At 45.6% G+C, this 21,979-nt stretch overlaps 1 protein-coding gene across 3 annotated transcripts in view; it reads left to right on the forward strand.

The window, feature by feature from the left end:
- The first annotated feature begins 19,455 nt into the window (after window positions 1-19,455).
- The window catches only part of LOC126536973 (general transcription factor 3C polypeptide 3-like), a 312,777-nt gene continuing 310,253 nt past the window's right edge, over window positions 19,456-21,979 (forward strand). Inside the window, exons 1-2 of one of the 3 annotated variants that reach the window (XM_055073144.2) lie at window positions 19,456-20,288; window positions 20,366-20,440. In XM_055073144.2, the coding sequence (XP_054929119.1) occupies window positions 20,184-20,288; window positions 20,366-20,440 (180 nt within the window). In that variant the 5' untranslated portion in view covers window positions 19,456-20,183. The remainder of the gene's footprint in view (window positions 20,289-20,365; window positions 20,441-21,979) is intronic. The other 2 variants (XM_055073142.2, XM_050184056.2) reach the window with 2 other exon arrangements.

Raw genomic sequence — 21,979 nt, forward strand, 5'->3', positions numbered from 1 at the left:
GAGCTGTCGTCTGCTCGACGCCCCGTCATCTGCTCGACACACCGTCGTGCTTGTGTTTCTTTCGTCAATTTTTTGTTGCTAGTATGTGCGAAAAAAAGTGCAATTACTGCTTTGCCATGAATTGAAGTTCCTCGCTTCCGTCAAACGATGCCGTTTGCAAGATGTTTAAGCGCGCAGACGGCCCTCGCATAGTCTATAGTTTGTCTCGTAATTCGGCAACTTGGCACAGTGTTCGAAGAATGAGAGGATAAGCACACCTCGACGAAAGAACTAGTGTTGTGTAGTAGGTTGAAAAACCGTATACAGTTGATTGAAAAGTCAGGCCAAGTACTCGCTCTTCAGAGCCCCTAAAGATGAAGAAAGGCGACGCGTACGGGAGCTCAATCTTCACCGCACCGATCGGCCCTTTGGAAGTCACCGACTCCATTTGGGAGCTGCACTTTGATGCAAAGTACATGCTGAGGTATTATGTGCATATATCATTGAAGGCCAGGAAGTAATCTACACAACGGGGAAAGCCTGCACTTCGGTCTGATGCGGTACCCACAATCTTTTGCGGTATTTTCCGGAGTACCTCTACGAGCAGCCCACGCGAAAGAGAACGGCCTGATATGCAGCAGATGAAGGCCTGTCGTCAAAGAGAACGCTCCCGCTCTGATGCAGTTGAATCGTCATTGACATTGGAGGCATGTGACAGTGGAAACCTGCGCGACCTCGAATGCGTAGACAACCGATAACATGCTTCCTAATTCAAGCAAATATAAACAATGCGTTTTGCTTTATTCACCCCGGGGAACCTGAAAAACCAAATACATCTCAGGCGTATGACGCATAAAAAAAGGGAAGAAAACGGCTATTCCGAAAAACCTAAGCTACAAAAAAAATGTGCTGCACGTAACGATTAATGTTGCCTGCATTCTCCTTAAACGTGACATTGCTGTTGGTATTAAGGCATCGAGTAAATTTTGTTTGCTTTCAATATATCGCCTTGAGAAAGGAAGGAACCAAAGGTTTACCCATTTTTGTTTAACCCGTTATTGTGCCACACAGTTCATTTATTCCTGTAGCTCATCCCATTACTGCATATGATCCCCATTCGGAATATGAGCTCTGCATTTCGTTATCTCATGACACAGTGATACACGCACATAAGGTTTAAAAAGCAAAGCAAATCCAGGGGCGCTATAACGTAAAACTATTCCAAACTTTTCTATTCCAATTCTGCAATCAGCCCACGGCGATTGGTCAAAAACATTTTTAGACCACCCCCACTTCACCTGTCTGTCACGCGGTCATGAAAACCGTGATAGCTCCCCATCTGATACGACGTGTACACACTGATTATGCATGATTTGATCGAACAAAAGAAAAAATAGTTATTTCTGATTCGATGCCTTTTCGGCATTAGCCCTCGGCTATTGGTCAAAAGTTTTCGGGCTGCATCCACTTCACCTGCCTGTCACGCGACGTCACAAAACCGCAAGAACTCACCGCGTCAAAGTGACGTGTACGCCTTAAAGATGCATTAATATGACGAACAGAACTGAATTTTCTCCTGAATAGCCACAGGCTGCCCCGTTCCCAAAGGAATAAAAGATGGCTGCCGCCGATCGCTCAGGCATTGGAGACTCGCACCTGCCGGAGAGCATGCGTTTATTTGCGTATAATAAAACTTTTTTGCGTGGCCGTGTAACGTTTTCGAGCACTTTCGGCACGTTCACGACCTCGTTCTGCCAACTCTTATTTGCTAAAAATCCGTTTCAACGTCATTCTTAAGCTTCCGTTGCATTCCGCCGCGATTTTCGACCAGGCACCCCAGGCTAAGTAAGGGAAAGCGGACCAATCACACACGCCGGCACCACCCTCTTGATCCAGACGTTCCCGGACACTCGAAGCGAGCGGTCGCATCGCCCCTCGCTCCGACGACTGCGGCTCGCCCGCCACTTCTCGCGCGCGCACGTCGCTCCGCCTTCGACCGCGCTTACGAGCGCAGCTCTTTTCAGGGCTCGCACGACAGACGGATCTCATGGGCGACCCTCCGAAGAAGCAGCAGAGGAAGAGGCCGACGAAGCTTTTTGATTCTTGAGAATTTGCATTTTTCGATAAAAAGCCATATGCATGTAAGAAAGCATGAAGATGACAACACAACTGGTATACTCAATATATGATTCGAGGATTGTAGCAGAAGAAACACAGGACACAGAAGGAATGACTATAGTTGGATACAACTTTAGAAAAAAGGGAGGCCCCGCCCAGATGACCAAAGCGCGATGTCCAATTGCCTCCGTGACTAAAATAATTCCACTCAAAAAATTGTGCTTCTGAAAAATGCAATTCTAGGTATAAATAAAGACTTTTGTATTTTAATAACTGGTTTAGTAGAGCTCTCATGTGCTACAGCACATGCCGGATCGCGACCGAAAAATAACCCCTTGCCTTCCACAACGCTGCCCGTGGTCTGCTCTTTAGCTTCATTGCAAGTGACAAAAGTAGAAAGAGCAGCTCTGGCTTTTGCGCTTGTTTACATGCACACGGCACATTTACTACTCCGTTCCGAGCTTCAAATGAATCAGTTTCTATTGAACAAGTACTTATATAAAACAATGCATTTATTGCAGCCATTACAAGCTCAAGATACTCGGTGTCAGTGAAAGCACAGTGTTGAAGGTGAGGAGGGAGGTCAAAGCTTCGCATATTTCGGGTGGCAAACTGTTGACGCCCTCACGAAAGCGCCCACGAAATGCGGAGAAAAGAAGACGCAGCACGAAGTATGACACATGCGCACCAAGGTTGTGTGCACAATTTCTTTCGCCGCAACGAGATACCAACGGTCGAGAAGATCATTAACGAGTTCTCGAAGCGTATACGGTGTTATGTATGTGCCCTGGGATTTGTCTGACGGAAGGCCAGTGCTATGGTGTGTCGACCGTGGAGGCAGCATGCATCCCCGCATGGTCCCTGCTTCGGGCACACGACTACGTGCACGGCTCAGGTTTCCCTGCGGCTGCATGGCGTCCACGACGGAAGCGGCCACCGAATCACAGACTGCTATTCGGCCACTCCCCGTGCCGGCAGCAATGCAACCCCCCCCCCCCTCCTTTGTCCGGCAGCGCCCGCACCACGAACGACTCTCGCTGTGTTTGGGACGGTTTCCAAAGGAGGGCTGTGTTTCGACCCTGTGCCTTACAGTTGGTTCCCTTTGTCCTATGCGGGCCATAAAACTTCCCCGGCGCACCATTCTGACCGACCACCAGATCGGCCCAACGCCACAGCGCGGTTTGAGGAAGTGCCGGACACCGAGAGCGGCGTTAGGACCACGAAGGCTGCCCAGACCCTCTCTCTCTCTCGACCTTGTTTCGTCCTTAGGGACTGTCTGGGGAATCTGTGGACTGAGGGGTGTTATTTAAGCAGCTTGCAGCTGTTCTGTTGGTCTCTTTCCTGATAATGACGACAACATGTAAACATTGTATGAAGAATTCTTCACCGAGAAAGCTCTCCTCGTCTCTGGCTCTGCGTGAAGTGGGGTCCAGACCTCCTGCCAGCCACACATACCTCGACACACGCAACAATGGATCTCCCATCACTGAAGCAGTGTACTGTGCGTCACCTGCTTGTCGAGATCTGATTCAAGCACAAGAAGAGGAGCCGCAATTCGCTGCTGATCGACCGGTATGACGTCGCTGAATGGCAGAATCGCTACCTTCCTGACGTGGAGCGCTATGGGCAGAAGGCCGAAAGATCATTTTCCTGGACGAGACATGGGTGGCGGCGGTACACACTGGGTCAATCGTGTGGACAGACATCGTGGTGCAGACAGACGTTCTGCAGAAGTTGCCTGCTGGTAGCGTCATTGTTTTGGGCAATGCACCTTACCATTCCCGGCGAGAAGAGAAATTGCGGACAACAGCTTGGAAGAAGGAAAGAATACAGGAGTGACTCAAAAGCAAGAACATCACCTACAGCGAAAGGGTGGTTAAAAAGCAGCTGCTTGAGTTGGTAGCATCTGTAAAGCCACGCTTTCTGAGCTACATCGGAGACAATGCAGCTGAAACGGCCGGTTGCATTGTACTCAGGCTCCCACCGTACCACTGCGGATTTAATCCTATCGAGCTCGTGTGGGCAAAGGTAAAAAATGGCATAGCTGAGAACAACAGAGGCGTCAAACTGTTCACGGTCAAAGACGTCTTGGGGGAAAAAATCAAGCATGTAACAGCGGAAGACTGGAGAAAGAAACTTCACCATGTGATGGACCTGGAGGCAAAGTTCAGGCTTGATACGTCTGGAAGTGACCGCATCCAACCCATCATCATCCAACTGGGTGAAGATGACAGTGAAGAAAGCGACTCCGACTGCGAGCTGTCCGGCATTGAGCCACTCGATGAAGCATAACAGCTTCTTATTATTGAAAGAACAGCCCTTATTAGGGCTACCAAAATATTGCTGGTGGTTTCGCAGCAGCCAAGCATTCTGCCGTGACCTCTCAAATGAATAAGCAGTTCATTTGGTGACATATTCCATTTAATGGAAGCCCAATTCTGAAAAAGCAACGTGCTGCACAGATCATGCTCAATATAAATGGCATGGAAACGTGCTGAAATGCTGGAAAATCTGAATGCAAATACAGTTGTTAACCCTGAATAACTATGTGGGGCCCAAAATGCTCATTCGGGCAGCCACTGTCCAGCTTCACATGAAAAAGCAGTAGTCAACGTGAAAGTGACAGCCACACCAATGTGCACACCAAAGCACATTGTGCTTTGCGTGCAGTTGTGCTGCCCCTACTGTTATTTCCAGCCCATTGAGATGAATAATGCCAATGTCAGAAGGCCCAAAATACTCTATTGGGCAGCCATCTATGAGCATGACGGGCCCTGTGATGAGATAACAGTCGTCAGGACATGCTTGAAAGGCACCTTTAGCATCTGCACTTCAAAGCGCAGCCATGTCGTAGACATTGTAGGTGAAACAGCAGCAGTCAACGCGAAATTGACCGCCACTTTTGGCAGTTTGTATGCAAAAGCACATTCGTGTGGTCGCATTCTTTATTTTGGTTATATGGCTCAGGCAAGTAATATGGACAAGAGAACAATTATCAAACATCATTAACTTAGTGAGGACCAAAATACTTATTCGGGTAACTATTAATAGCAGTAGTCGAGGGCACGCTTGAAAGGCACCATTAGCAGTCTGCACGTCAAAGCACAGTCACGCTGTCGCCACTGTTGGTGAAATGACAGCAATCAACGCGAAAATGACGGCCACTGTTGGCAGCTTGCATGCAAACACACATTAATGAGGTGGCATTGTTTATTTTGGTTATCTGGCCCAGGCAAGTAATGCGAATAAGAGAACAATTATCAAACATCATTACCTTAGTTAGGCCCAAAATACTCAGTCGGGTAGCTATTAATAGCAGTAGTCGAGGGCTCGCTTGAAAGGCACCATTTGCAGTCTGCACATCAAATCACAGTCATGCCGCAGCCATTGTTGTATTTGTTTATCTGACCAAGCAAGTAACACCAATGTTAGCACAATTATTCACCCTAAATAGCTCTGCTAGCATTGTTTGTACTAAAAAATGCTGAGTGAAGTTGTTTTATTGAGGCAATTATTAAATTCACAAGCCATCGGCATAGCGATCGACGGCCAGGTTCAGACAATGACATTTGTGAAGTAATAAATGGTGAAAGTTGCAAAAGCTCTCAGTGCACTGTTTTGCCGGGCTCCATTCACTGAAAAATGTCTTTGCAACGACGAAAGCATCAGACAGGAAATGATACCCCACAGCACAATGTTATTCATATGTTGAATATTTTTACCATCATATGTGGTGGGCAGCGAAACCGTCTGTTTACTAAGACTGAATGCATGAAAAATGCAACAGCATAGCAAGGTGTTGTTTTGCAATATGCAGCCTAATGTGCACTTCTGGCGAGCTGTCACATGCACTGATGCATAAACATGAACAGAGGTAAGAGGCAAGCTTACTGTGCAACCCACATGATGCTTTTAAGAAAATGTATCTCTAAACCTTTCTGTTTTCATAGGCGATCGAAATTTGTTTTGAGCAAGTTGGTCAATCACATTGCAGCAACAACACAAGAAGCAAGGACAGAAAACACAGCGAGTAGGCAGATTGAGAAGACGAGGTGGACCAGTGAGACAGGTTTTAATGAGATGGAAGAGGCCAGCCCTGCAGTGTACAGGAGTTATAGTGCTTTGAAAGAGATTGGTTAATGAAAATGTGTAATGACTTTGCTAAAAAAAACTAGCAAAAACAAATGCTAATATAAAATAAAAGGACAGAAATAAGAGTAAGCGCAAACACGCACGGTAGCAGGCATGTATTCACACACAAACGTGAAAACTAAGAAAAACTCAATTATAAAGAAATGTGGGAAATTAAAAAAAAAATTCACAAACGCAAGAAAACATACTCACATTTACGAACAGATGCGGGTAGAGGTATCATAGGAGTGGGTTCACAAGCTGCTGTGCCTACCTTCTCGTATGTGGTGTTTTTTTTTTTCTTTTTTTTTAACCGCTCTCTTAACACTGTCTTGGGAATTTTTAATTGCAACATATCACGAGAATCGAAAAGCAGCGCGAAGCTATGTTGTGGGAAGTCATATCGAGCGCTGGCAACACAGCTTATGCGTGACTGTGCCACAGCGCGCATTCTAAAGCTTGCGCGCGCGGTGAGCACTGGTAGAGAGCAATCAATCGACGGTGCTACACAATGCTTGAACACCACCGTTAGACGCTCGGCTATCTCACTGCTGACAATGATCGTTCACGCTAAGTTGATGGTGAGAAATCTTTACGTTGGAGGCTTCTTTTGCAAATATTTTCTGTTGAGACGCTGTTGAGTTTGTTTCTGCGCGCACGCTTTTCTCATTTCTCCTGAGAATGGTTTTGCTCCATCGCTTCACTCCGTCCGATAAGAAACGCAGAGACACTACACGAACACACACGCCACTGACAGCAGGCACCAGACTTTGTCAAACTTTTCTCGTCATAACTATGAAGTACAAGTCCTGAAAAGGAACGACGATAGCTTAACTCAGGAGATCCTTGAGGCATTCGAGATAAGTAAAACAGGAGCGTAATGTGTAAGCACACCGTGAGTGGCCTTGACAAGAAAGGAAGTCACATTTTTGAGACAGCCTCAGATGTATAAGAGAAGAGATATGGCGATGAAATCAATAATAGTGGGAATTTCAATCAAGAAATCAGTTGACAGTGCAGCTGCGGACTCGTCTAGTCGTTCCTTCTGTGTCCATGTTCCTTAAGTTCTGCTGCTACAATCCTTGAAGAATAACCAAGTAGCCCAGTTAAACACCCTTTTGTCAATATATGATATTCTGTTGGCTGCTGCAGCACGTAGTGTATATGTAAGTGTTGAAACCATTATTTTAAGCTGTTGATATTGCATAAGGATGTGTGAATATTTGCAACTTTGTAATTATGCATCGAATAGTGCCCTATTCGATTCGGTGGTCACTTTTTGTAAATGTGAATATTTTTTTCATACGTTTCGGGTATTTCAAAATGCCAACTGCACCCACATAAACACTAAATTGCAGAAAAGCATGGTAAATTTTCACCATGACAGGCGTGCTATAGCCATAAAACATGAGAATTTGCGTAGAGGAGCAGGCTAGGTCACTCAGGCAGCCACACTTTACAGGCTCTACAGTGACCATTTGCATCCTCTGAAGAGCCCTGTGCATGCGAATAAAGTACTTGTTTGCTCGTATGCTCAGTTTGTGTTTTTCAAATACAATACTTAGTAAGGTACTATACTATAGAAACTCGCTAACTTCAAAAATACAGGGATATAAACATCAGTTTATGTTAATAGTGATAATGGCTATTCATTTTTAGAAAAGTATTCGATTCAATTTGCTTCTGGCACTATACTATTCGGCCCTGAAAATCCTTATTTGCTCACCTCTAATATTGCATCTTTTTTGTGCTGTCTTTCACATGTGCATTGCAAACAAGACTCACATAAATGTGCACTCAGAGTATATTACATATAATTAACGAAAATTTCCCAGTGGGCTAGTTGGTTCGACATAACACTGTTGCGCAAAGTGACGAAGGGACAGGACTTAAGAGAGAAAAACAATGCACGACACCCGAGTGCAAACTAACAACTGTCTTATTTTTCGGAAAATGAGACCTTCATATAGCCTACTCGCATGTTCAGGGATGTTCTTCCCAGTCTAACCACGCCATCTATTGTCATTCATTAAGCTAATCTCTTTGTTGAGTGATATAGATGGCACATGGGGTCATCTTGATGTTGTAGGCTTCCATGACTTCTTTTTCTTTGGTTACTACATTTCAGCAAGATCCCCATCCTGTGGAAGATACGGCATGAAGTGCAATGTATGGCAAGGTCTCTGGGTGCTTGTGTCAGACTGCAGTTGTATAGATGGTCGCACAGTCAATCATTTATGCACCTGCCTGTTTGGCGCATGTAATCAGCCCCACGTGTCAAAGGTATCTTGTAGACCACGTCTATCGTGCATTCAGTCAATCCTTTAATGTGGTTTATAGTGCATGCATTCAGGGTATTCCTTTCGCTGGTCATTCCATTTACTTTTGAGCACATTTCCTTTAGCTTTTGTCGTGCTGTGAGGACCACTTGTTTGCTCGGTTAAACTGAGCGAACGAGTTCAGCAAAAGATGAGAGCAAAGGCAGCATGCAGTGGGAGATAAAAAAATCGGCAAGTGAGAAGAGGCATGAGGAGGAAAGTGGATAGGAAGGTGCAGCAGAACCATGAGGCAGTAAGCAGAGGAGTGTATGTCGAAAGCGTGCGAATAAAAGCGAAGTGCAGTGACGGTAGCTACGAGATGGTGCCAGAGTAGCACGCAATGTCTGGGAGGTTTGTTGGCGATGGCTTCTGTGAACCATGCCCACGCATCACCCATGCGCTGGCTCACGCGATCTCCAGATTGGCAAGGCAGTGGCGCCACACTTCGCTCCGTTTGCAACATGCCACACGGGACCGATTGTCCTTGCCAGCGAAATGACAACACATGTAGAGCTGCACTAAAATTTCGTATTAGGGAGTATCGTAATTGTCTGTGATTTTTTTCTGTCAATTGCATGTGCTCTGCAGTAATAAACATTGCAGAAGCACCGATGGTTGCTTATGCTCTTATGCCTCTCAATATAGGTATTGTATCAAAGCAGATTCCTTGCTTTGTACACGTTTGTTTCCAGAGCTGTCTCTGCACATTTTACACTTTATGAAGAGGGAAGGCTAGGGAACAGCTTAGAAGTTATATCACTGCTCCATGTATTGCAATTATTCATTTTGTGCTAGGTGTCATGTGCTGTAATGTAAGCTATGCAAATGCTCCTTATGCAATCTTTTGCACATGTGGCGACACAGCAAAACACCTTCTCTGCCACTGCCCAAATGTCGCATATCTGTACGCGTGTACATGTGTGATAGCGTTTCCTTTTCTGTCATGCGGGCCATATTGCAATCACATCACCCTTGCTCACTATGCGTATATAATCGCTGGCCGCCAAGCTGTGGTGTACTTTTTTGTCCTTATATTCCTTGGCTGTCATTCTGCCACGTTAAGTTGCTGCCATGCAATAAAACATGTTTCAAGTTCAGTCTGCCTCTTCGTTCACGGAAGCCCTGGAACACGACACCAACCTTTCACGCTAACAATTTGTTCTGTGAGCTGTAATCCATCTCAGTAGTTCTTTGCCGCACTGGGGAAGCTGCAGGGCTCCTTAGTTAATAGGAAGGCTGAATGACCCTCAAGGTGTCTTCATCGCACTGCACCGTCTGCTCGGTGTCTGCTTTCCATCCTGTCAGTACATGCTCCATTGTTGGAGGATTGATGAAAAAAATGTTTTCACGCCATAACCAGAAGCTTTGTTTACGTGCATGCGACAGCGGAGCTTCGCTTCACCTGTACACTTTCCCTCCATTTACCTTGCAGCCACCTTAATAAGCAGCTATGATGAACGCCCTCATAAATGTTCACTTGCGACACAGAGTCTGCTCGGCGTCTACTTGCTGGAATGAAAGCAGTTTAGGAAATAATCTAAAGCTCTATTTTACTGACTGCAGCATTTATCACGGGTGCGAAGAGGGTGTTGCGACAGAAAGCCTGTGGTGCAAATTCAAGGAAATGTACTAGGATGCTGATCAAAATTTTATATATGTATAGTGCAAAACCACATTTACATACAGGAATGACATGACACTGGTCATTACTTAAAGCAACGGCTCATGGGGCCCACATATATGGGCACATAAACATGATTCTCAATGCAAGTTTGCCAGTTGCAAGTTTGACTTGATATGACAGTCACTTTTCCGATAGAAGTGACATGATGACATACTGGTAATCAATGCCTGTTATTTCTTTATTCCCACAATGATCAGTGGTATACTACTTGTGCTCAGATACAATAACGCATCTCTGAATCACAGATATCACATCCCATCTGCCCTATGCAACTTTGCCTCATGAAATGGGAAACTCATTGATATAATCAGTGACGGATTATGCCAAAGTGTTATGCTGTTTCTTGCAGTTTTGTCTTTCATGAGTATTTGCGTAATGTGAAAAATAGTAGCTTGATGTTCTAAATGTTATGCATACTATATGACAATACTATTCTTTTTCCGTAATCAGAGGAGGCTCTTGTGTCAATATATAAATTGGAAGTTTTTTAACAACGAATATGTGACAAGTACTTGCACGTGAACAACCGTATGCAGCCTTCCAAAGGCAAGCACGGTAACGAATGTATCTTTTAGTAGTATTGGCACAAAACTTTCCCATAGGCTTCTTAAGCCAACCACCCATCTCGATCAAGCAGATTTATCTTTTATGTGACAAGTCTGTGCTGTTTTCCTTCCAACAAGTCCTTTTACATGTGTCCGCAAAACATTGGCCCTTCATTATGTTTGTTTTTTCTACAACTTTCATGTTTTTTTGGAAACAATTTATTTTGCATTTTTGGAAGCTCTTCATACAACAGCCATTATTTCTTGGAAAGCTTCTTTGCAACGAGGCTCTAAAGTTGTAGATAAACTATTCAAGTATTTTTTTTATATAACATTAGTAGCCTTGCATTTAAAACTTATCCTTTGTCCCCAATAGTTAGCTCTATTTCGCACTAGGTGGTTAAGATATAGTACTTAAATATACGGAAATAAATATTGCTACTACAAGTACTCACGTCGTCGTGTCACTATTCAATATTTGACACTTACTTTATTTGTTCAATTTGTGTTTGAAAAAAATTAACATTCGCCCACCTCACAATGCACGAAGATGCGCCCAAGCCATATTTGTCATGTAAAAAAGAGGTGAGGCGTGCAGACGGGACACAAGAGCTAGAGAAGTGGACTTCTCTACTCTTGCTTCCTGTCTGCACACCTCACCTCTTTTTTGCATAATGAATCCTTACCAACTAGCTCAGCTTTCTGTCGTTCTAAGCCATATTTGTGCTTTCTGAAGTCTTACTTTGCTGCGTATAATAGTGGCAAAAGGCAGCTTTTCAGAGAGAACTTGACTTTGTTGTTCTGTGTATTCTGTTCTTCTGCCATAAGTATAGTGAACTGATAAGTACGTCGTATACACACAGCCTCTCAATGGAACAGACATTTATTTGATACACATGAATTTGCACGCTGTTCATCTGGATTTCAAAATTATGCTGATTGTGGCTAGCCTCTAGTATGTACAGAAGCATGTCTACGATGGGGTCTGAGGGTACATGTGCAGTGCTACTGTGAAGCTAGTTATAGTTCTCACAGCAATGCACCAAGTAAGCTTGTTGCTTCATTGTTATAAAGAAAGACAGCATCAGCTAGGCTGTAAGGGCAACAAAAATGATTTGTGCAATTCACCAAACATACAAACAATATAATATGACTATAATGCCATGTGCCAGTTAGTATATCAAGTGATTAGGAGAATGATGTAAGGGCTGTTTGGTTAAGCTGGTTTATTTGTCGTGTTAAAACACAGGCTGTGAAGGTAACTTCAACATGTCGAGGTTGTCAACATGTCTAATTATTTACGAAAATGGGGAGGTGGCAGTGAGACTCCCTGGGAAAGCAATACCTCAGTTGTACTAATGGCATGGCTTGATTACATAATTTCATCATTGCTTGTTTAGAAATATGACGGTGGGTTAGAACCTATGAAATGGCACAACAGCAAGGCTGAACATCCATCCTTACTTCTCAGAGGCTTAAAGAATGATAAACAGTTATGCTTTAGAGCATATTTTGGTAGCAAATATATGCCATCTTCATTTCAGTGGAATGGAAAGAGGTGATTGAGCACAGCCATGCTATTGTAGCATGCATGAAGGAATACAGGAGAGCCTGGGGGCTAATATATGTTAATAGAGTGAACAAGTAGCTGTGACTGGCAAGATTATTTTACTCCACAGAGGATGCTGCAGTAAGGTTTGTGCAACTGTAAGCAATACAAGAACGAGTGAAAGATTACTTGTAATATATGGATTTGTATGGCAAATGAGAATGTGCACCCAATTTGCCACTACGCATTTTTTCTATTTTATGTTCGGCACAGAGTGTGAGTCACTATGGCTTCTTAACTGGAAATTTCTGCGTTCCGTTTCACAGTGTTTATGGGGCTACCGGCATTCATTTGACTACTTATGAAGTGATTGGACAATAGAACATGCCCACATTACAGATTTACACAGAACATAATATGAATTCATCATAGAGCTCCGCCCAAGAAACTGTCTGTTGGTTATGAAAACAAAAAATGGCAACAAACATTCCCTTACTTTCTTGTGCTGCCCCGCACATGCTGCTAATTAACTAATGTCTACGATGCAGACGTTCTGTTATTTCATTAGGGGTAGGTGCAAGTTGCCCTGACACAATGAATATGCATTCATTGCCTACAAGCTACTGCATGTTGGAACTGGTGTTACAGCAGGCATGGCAAATGTTCTCCCCTACTTGTGTCTTGTGCACCATATGAGCCAGCATTTCATTTCATTGTCGTGTACCTGTTTAAACTGTTACTGATTCAGAAAGGCAAATATAAAACAACTTACTACGTCAACCATTTCGCATGCAAGATCACTGCACTCATTGCAAAGCTTATTAGAGAGTTTTAGATCAGGGGGATGCAATCGTTGAGGCTCGAAGTACTAGGGGGCCTCAATGCTTGCGTCCCCTTAATCTAGATCTCTATAGTCATTTGATAATCTTGCTTTGCTTTGAGATGAAGTACACGTACTGTGCACCTGTTTGTTAGCCTATGCAATTCTCTTTCTTTTTAATGTGGCTGTGCCTTAGCTAGCTAGGTTGTCACTACATGAATGAGATTAGGGCCATGCCCAACGCTTAAGATTAGGGCCATGCCCAACGCTATGAAATAACATTACTTTGCTATAGCTCACTGACTGTGCAAGCTTCTTTTTTATCTAGGGAAAAGAATAAAAAGAGAATGCATGCATAAATGATGTTGACAGCAGCAAAACGGTCTCAAGGCAATCATCCTTGATTGTCGCCATTGCTGAGAGAGCAAGCATGCCTGTATTCCCTTTGACCACAGGCTGTATATTGTTTAAATGCTGATAGAGGTATGGATAAATAGTGAAGGGGCAGCAGATTGGCCACCCAGGCCTTTATGCATGGGCATTGCTGCCTTGTGCGCCCTATAAACCTCTGTCATCTCTTAAGGCATGAATGACATAACACTACTTCTAATGGCAGGGACATTTTTAGCACCAAGAAGAAATGTAAACATTAGGTGAATTCACGCCTATATGGGGTGTCGTTTCAGCAATATGAATTAATATTTGTTTTCATGCAAACATTCTTCTCTTGAAAACATATCTGACAAGCATCTCTGCCCGAAGAAGTAACTGTGATATGTACATATCACTTTTATGTATGTCATAATTGTAATCAATTGCTCAAGACGTACTGATGGCTACTTGTTTAGTCATGACTTAACATGGCAGTGCACTTTGAAATAATGATGTAACATAGAATGAACAAATGCTAGCTCTGTGCGCTCCTGTACGTTCATTCGGTGTTACATCATTGTTCAGAAGTGCGATGCCATATTACATCATGTAAGCAATTGTAGGCTCACTATTAACTTGACAGCTACTAAAGAGACCTCAGCAGCAAAGTGCAACTAAATCAACAAGCCACTTTTGATGATTCACATGCATGCTCGGTGACGAAGTGACTTGTCAATCAACACAGTTGTATTCCGTGATAATAGAACCATCTGTATAGGAGCATGTTAATAGATAATGCTGCGGCGCTTCAGCAGGCTACGCTGCTGCTGTGACAGATCCCTTGCTTATTGGCTTAGATACACCTGTGTGTTCGTGTATGCGCGTTCCTTCAAGCTGTTACTTACGGGGTCTGGCCCCATCCGTGAAAGGAATGCACATTGGTTGGTGGCAAAAAACAGACCGAGTTTATTTTCTACAAGAGATGCAGATGAGAGCCGCATGTGTTCGAGGGGGCAAACTCTCGGTCCCTGTCTAGTGGCCGAGACGCTGGGGGTGATGGAGAATTCTTGGAACTCGACTCGGGGCAGGGTCCCTTCCTGTTTCGTTTGCACTGGTGCCTTGTCCAGCCGAGGAGTGGTGGTGCATCGCTTGTACACAACAATTTCCTCCCTTCTCAGATGGAGTCGCCGTAGTGATCCGGAGGGTGTCGTTCCTGCTGCGGGTATGACTCTGCAGTTATGTTTGGCACGGTCTCAGGGGCAGTGCCAATCTCTGTTTTGGTCACCGATGATTGCGAAGACTTCAGCATTCCTGAGAGAGTGGCCTCTGACGACGTGGAGTTATCTGCTTTTATCCCAAGCATAAATGGGAGCGTGACACTGCTCGCAGTTAGCGTACAGCCCTTATCCTGTGTCGCCGAATCTTCTGTGGGGTGTATCAAAACACCGGGCTTGATGTGGTCACATTGTCATCGCACTAACCTGTTGGGGCCTTTAATGAGCCACGATCTGTGGCCCAGCTTTTCCAAAACCGTTCCCTCTGTCCAGATCGGATTCCCTCCGATGTTTCGAAAGAAAACTGCTTGTCCAACAGCGAGTGCTCTCGACTTTGTGTCCCTGTTGCAGTTGGTATGGATTTTGTTCGCTTTTGCTTGGGGCTGAATGCACGTGAGCTGTATCCAGCTCTCGCCCAAACCCAAGTGCAGCTGGCATTTCAATCTGTTGATGTGCAGGTGGTATGTTGCTCTAGAAAAAGTGGGCCAGCCTACACGCGAATGTTCCGTCCTTGTTTTTGGCTAATGCTCGTTTTGTTTCAAAAGCCATCCTTTCTGCGTGGCCATTTGTTGTAGGATGGTACGGTGTGCTTGTTACATGGGTCACCCCATTCTTCTTTAGGAAGCTCTCAACTTCTACTGAAACAAAGGATGGCCCGTTATCAGTCACAAGCTTTTTGGGGAGCCCAAAAGCTGCGAAAAGGTTCCGGAGTTCCTCAACCAATGTAGCAGACTGTGTATTATGCATGGAGCACACTTCCAACAATTTGCTGTATGTGTCCACAACAATAAGCCGGCATTCTGCCTTCTATGGGACCAACGAAGTCTGTGTGAACTGTGTCCCAAGGCGTTCTGGTGCGTTCCCATTTGGGCACTGGTGCCCTTTGGTGTTGACAACAAGTTGCACAGTTTCTAGTGAGCCGTTCAATATCTGCGTCAATGCCTGCCCAACAAAAGTACCTTCGTTCACATGCCTTCATGACCACAATTATATGGTGGTTTGCAGGTGCGAGTTTAAGAAGGTAGTTTCTCGCCTTTGTTTTGGAGTTACCATCCAGGAGCCTCTAACAAGGCACCCTTCCTGCGCTGAAAGCTCAGTCTCCAGTTTCCAGCACGATGAAAACTGTTCTTTTGGCAGTTTATGAACTTCACCATTTGAAACAGCCTCCAGCATTTGTGACAGAACTGAGTCCTCTCAAGTCATTCGTGCTAGTTGACACGGTGAAAGCTTGAAGCTGAGCATGGTAGCCAACATGAGCACGTCTCTTGGGGGATAAGGTTCAACTTGTGCCGGTGGTGGAAGTCAGCTTAGAGTGTCCGCATTTTGGTGCAGTAGGCCAGGCCTGTACAGCAACTTGTAATTGTACGTTGCTAGTTTAAGGCACCATCACGTAATCCTTGATTTAAAGACCCGAGGTACTTGCTTTGTTTCACTCACGATTCCAATCAATGCCTGGCAATCTGTTATGGTCACACGCCGGCCAGCTATGTACTTATGAAAATTACTGATGCTGTAGATTACTGCTACACTTTCTTTGTTGAGCTGGAAGTAGCTCTTTTCGGCACTTCCCAGTGTTCATGAACTGAATGCAATGGGCGCCTCTCGACAAATAGCGTCCTCCCGAGCGAGGATGGCATCAACGCCGTACGGCGATGCGTCCACAGACAAAAGAAGGGGCTTCGTCCAGTCGTAGTGAGCGAGCACTGTAGATGCATGAATCATCTTCTTAAGTGCCTTGAAATTGGCTTGATGCTTGCTCTTCCACTTCCAGGGCGTGTTTTTCTTTTTCTCTAGGAGCCTATACAATTCCACCACGACCATTGCTCTGTTCTCCAAAATGCGATCGTCAAATGAAATAAGGCCTAGAAAAGCCCTTAGGGATGTCTTGTCAGATGGTTTGGGTGCTTGAAGTACAGCCTCAACCTTTTTCTCGGTCTTGCAAACACCACTGCCATCAATTCGATGTCCCAGAAACTAAAAACTGACGTAATTCCGAACCTGCGCTTTTCTTTCTTGAGGCGTAAGCCTTTCTCAGTTAGTCTCGACAGAACCTGATTCAGACGCTGTGCGTGCTCATTTGAACTATTCCCGTTGCACTATTCCCGTTCCTGTTGGCACTATTCCCGTTGATGTCGTCAAGGTGAACACTCACCCCTGGAATTCCAGGTATCTTTGTCTCCCTCAGGCACTGGAAGATAGCTGGTGCAGCGGAAATTCAGAATGGGAGGCATTCCACCCTGAATAGTCGTTTTGTGGTGTTCACTGTGAGCAGTGCTGCTGTTTCTTCATCAACTTATCAGACGCCTTGTGAAACACTAAAGGAAAAATTCAGTTTCGAGCTATGGCACTTGCCGCATAGATGTGGGGGGCCTTGCACTAATAGTGATAGTTACCACTGCATTTAGAAATTGAAAGCATACATGCAGAAAAGGAGGATTCTTTATATTTTTGGCTACCATTTCAAATGCCTCCACCACGTGTTACAATGCTGCACGCAGCCATACTAAGGATCTCGCAGCAACACCTGCAGGTAAAAAGCAGAAGCAGTTAAAGTGCTGATGTGTACTGGACACTATGTTTGAAAACTTTTAGGCAAGAAGAGTGCAAGAAGCAGACATAACAACTGCATTTATTTCCATAATTCCCCATTTGAATGGCCTTTTTTTTTTGCTTAGACAATGCCTGCACCTAGCCACAGCAGCTCCCTCATACAGACTTTGCAAGCCAAGAGGCCGTGGAGGCAAATGCAGGTAAGAGGCAAGACAGCTGAAAAGAGGCGTGACCAAAGCGTGACCGCTGAAAACCGCATGCCGCCGGAAACTTCAACAGGATCATCCCTCGGTTGCATAACTGCCACCTGTACGGCCAACATGGACCACGCCCACACCATCCCGCAAGATAGAATAAAGAACCAACTTATAAAGCCCAAACACACTGCTGCATGTACACATCGCGACACAAGCGAGACGCCATGCTAGGGTGGCTAGAAGGGGAGGCATATGGGAGGTGTGAATACCGGTGGCACTTTCCTATGGGCGCGCGTGACCCCCTTGCGCACCGATGCCACCAGGGGGAACGTGGCGCTGCTTCTCGCGGCGTGGTATTACCGTATTACGGCGTGGTACTTCTGCGCTGGCCTGCGCCCTCTGCTGTCAGTAGGTCTCGTCGCCTGTTTTGGAGTGTTCCTCCCGACATTTCGTCATTCGAGGGCGAGATGCTGTGGACCACCAAAGTTATGTTGAGCGCCGCAGCGACGCACGGCTAGTTTATTGCATTGCAGGTTATGTGGCGATCAAGAAGGCGTGTTTTGCCCACACATTGTGAAGACTGCGAAGCACCATAAAGGCAATATCCCCAGAGTACAGTGGCTGTACCCAGAGCACCCAGAGAGCTTCCACCAGAGGCATCCAAAGAGCGGGACCTTGAGGGCCTTTTATATCCCTCAGAATCGTTCTATAAGCTGGACAATTCCCTTGAAAACAAGCTCACTCGTTTATTCAGTGTGACACCCGCCATGGTTGCTCAGTGGCAACACCCGTGTACTTAGATCTAGGTGTACGTTAAAGAACCCCAGGTGGTCAAAATTTCCGGAGCCCTCCACTATGGCGTGCATCATAATCAGAAAGTGGCTTTTGCACGTAGAACCCCATAATTTTTAATTCAGTGTAACACGCTATCATGCCAATTTAAAGCTGTGGCCGAGATTTTGCAGTCAATTGGTTAAATGTCAAAGATTGGTTGCATTAGACCATTCTGCTACCCTGACAGCCTCAGTTATACGTTTTTATTGCCTCACAAGGATTCACTTTTTGCTTAAAGGTGTCAATCAGCAGAGCAGTGAGAAGAAACGGAAAACACTGAAACCTTGTGTGTTGTAAATTTTTTTCCTCACTTGTAAATAAAGATTTCATGACCAGATCTGTTGCTTCACTGTCTGCAATCATAGTAAATTGCTTATATGAGCGTCAAAATGACATGCTACAGGTCTGCAAGAGCAGACAAAAAGTGGTTTGTAAATACGTCCAGACTTTATCAGGTAATGTCTGCAGTTTACAGGTCTTACGGTACGCATAGGGTGATTGACTGCTGATCTCGAGGACGACGGTCGCATTTTCAGGGAGGCGATATGCAAGGCGCCCGTGTGCCGTATGATGTCAGTGCGCGTTAAAGAACCCGAAGTGGTCGAAATTATTTCGAAGCCCCCCACTAGCCCCTAACACCCAAAGCCAGCTCACAAAATGCGCACAGACAAAACGCGTTTGAATCTTGATACAGTGCGAACTGGGCCCGTAAAATTTCACAGGAGTAATGATGTGGGCTGACATAACATTGTTTTCATGATAGAGATTCATTCTTTGACGCTCGCAGAAAGCGCGCGATACCCGAAACGGGCTCACTTTCACTTCGGTGGTAGAGATGCAGCCGACGCGAGGCTGCCGAGGCACTCATTTCGGCTGTGTGCTTACGCCGCCTTGGTCAGCAGCGCCGCACCTTCCCTTCTAACCACCCTAGCCATGCTAGGGTCCCTAGAAAAAGTATTTCTAGAGACCCTAGCCATGCTGCTACGCTGCCATGGTTGCCGGATTAAAACTGACTACTGTCACCAAGTCTAGCAAGCGTCTCAGGAGCTGGCAACCTCGGCGCGTAGCAACATGGCGGCGCTCTTGCGGTTCCCGACACGGAGGAAGGAAACTAAGGAGAGGCCCTGACGTCACTCTTTGTGAAGCAAAAGTGAAGCCGGAATTTGGCGTTGCTCATGGCGATGCTCCGCCTTTTGGGCCACCCTCCTCTCTTGTTTACATCTTTCGCGAAACCACGCCGCGCTGCGCGTGGTGTCGCGCGCGAAGCGCGCGCGCTCGCTAACATTTGGCAGAGCACGGTGCAGGTAACACAGCGCAACAAGACACGGTGACTAACGCAAACCCGCCCACTCTGCGCCTTTGCCACGGCCCGAAACCTATCAGAGCAACACGTGTGAGCGCTCAAAACCATAACAACGCCGCCATTGTGGCCCAAAAAACGTGGCTACACAACAAAAAAAATAAAAAAGCAGCAAAAAAATGAGGACCTACTACGTCATTTCCGCCACACTTTTCTTCTAGCGCGCGGAGGGGGTAGGGCTTCTCCTTAGTTTCCTTCCTCCGTGGTTCCCGATTTCCATAGAGAAACTCTATGCCGATTTCAATGCATGGGCCCTATGGGTCGTAGAGTTTCTCACTACATGTTATAGTGAGAAACTCTATGCTATGGGTAGCTTGTCCTCTAGAGTCAGTATAGTAACTCTATAGTAACTCTAACCCTACCCATTCCATTCACCCATGAGAAACTCTATGCATTCACCATGCCAAACATCATAACCATCAGCCAAGTCGATCCGATACCAGCCAACTTCAATGGCGGACATTGCAAAAGACGCGAGTGCCGGGGACCCGTTTAAGTGTCTGCTCGGCGAAATCACCGAAGACCAGTGGGAGGTTTACAAGGCGCTCAGGAAAAATGTGAGTGAAGTCAGTCTTTGTTGCAGTGCGTCACGGTGGGGAACGTTCTGAGAATGTATCGGGTTCGTCTATCGCAGCAAAGTGGCCTTGTACAAGACGACGATTCCTCCTTGGCCAGCAGCGATGACAACGATGCCCTTCAGGATGCAGCGGTGAGCTTATGACTATTGAGTTTTCTCTAGAAATAATATTCTAGAATATATTCTTTCCGAACAACGCTTTACTACTCCAATTTCGTATTCTGAATGGACTACTTCAAGCTCAATTACCAGAATGTGCAGCAAAAGAGGAACGGCAGAAGCAACATAAACAGGCTCACACTTCTAACCTCTGTACAGGCCCTCGCAAACTTCTTTTAAAGGGACACTAAAGATTACTATGAAGTCAAGCAAATGTGATAAAGCAATGCTGTAGAATGTCTAAGGCGTCAATGTAATCGGGAACAGAGCTTTAATAACCGAGAAATTGAGGTAAATGCATGACACGATTTGAGACCCCCCAGCGACATTCCGGTACTAGCCCGATGGCGAAGGCACTCCTCATCATAATTTATGTCACTAGTACTCAACTACTCGTATCGAAAGGTAATCTCATTAGGTTATAAAACGGAAGAAAATGCTACTTGTCTACTTTGATTCTAAGAAAAAATAACATTTTGACGTTACCCTTCAGTAGTATGGGTGGTCGAAAGGTTTCGTTTTCGCTCGACTCTGCGCCGCGCGCGCTTTGGAGTTTCATTTGTGTCGTTATCGCGTCGTGCAGCACTGGTTCTGCTGGCTCGCGAAACTTGCATTTGGAACAAGCAGCGAGAATGCCACGTCCATGTGATGCGCGAACGCCCGCGGAACTTGGCCAAGGGCAGTTGCAGCGGTGAATCAAACGTTACTTATCACTGTGTGCAAACGAGTGAACCGCTCCGTTCAAAGTGGTTAAATGCCGTACCTCTGCCACAGTGCGTTAGCAAAGAACCGGAAAATCGCATGGTGTGCTCGCTGTGCTTTCGTCCAGGGGATTACAGGTTCAACGCCGACTTACTGAAGTCATGTGGAGTGCCTTTCAAAGCAATGCTTTCCCGTGGCGCTGTTCCGTCGGTCTTGCTTGCATTCTCCGAAGCGCAACAACAACTGCAGGTCGAAAACGGGGCGGTTAGTGCGGCATTTGGTTTTCACGAAGGAAAAGCTACAAATGTGCGAATATGTACAGCCACAACATACAGTTGCCGTCGTAGTAGTATGCAACGACGCTGGCAGCGCGAGCCCTCAGCAGCAGGTCACGTTCATCAGTGCTTAAATCGCTGAAGTCAAAGCGTCAAAGTTGGCATCATAAAATAAAGAAACAGCTTATCGTTGCGCGCTTTCCCTTCCGCTAGCCACCATAGTTCCGCTTTCGCGCTGCTGTCGGCTCTCTCTTGGCTCAGTTTCTAGCCGCGCGTTTGCGTATTGCGCAGAAAAGCTGTAGCACTGTCTGCGGGCGCCGTTTTACTCACCGACGGCGCAACGTCACTATGAGACCATGATGTCACCACTCCTCGATTGGAGGGCGGGCGAATTGAACGGCGCTAGAGGTACGTGTACGTTTCAGAACGCATTTTCTCATAAAATAAGTCTTTTCGCATGAAACAAGCGTTTCGAGGTTCCTGGGATGGTATTTAAACAGTCCACGTTGACTTAATATTAACCTTTAGTGTCCCT

The sequence above is a fragment of the Dermacentor andersoni genome, chromosome 3 (assembly GCF_023375885.2).
Source record: "Dermacentor andersoni chromosome 3, qqDerAnde1_hic_scaffold, whole genome shotgun sequence".
Classification (NCBI taxonomy): domain Eukaryota; kingdom Metazoa; phylum Arthropoda; class Arachnida; order Ixodida; family Ixodidae; genus Dermacentor; species Dermacentor andersoni.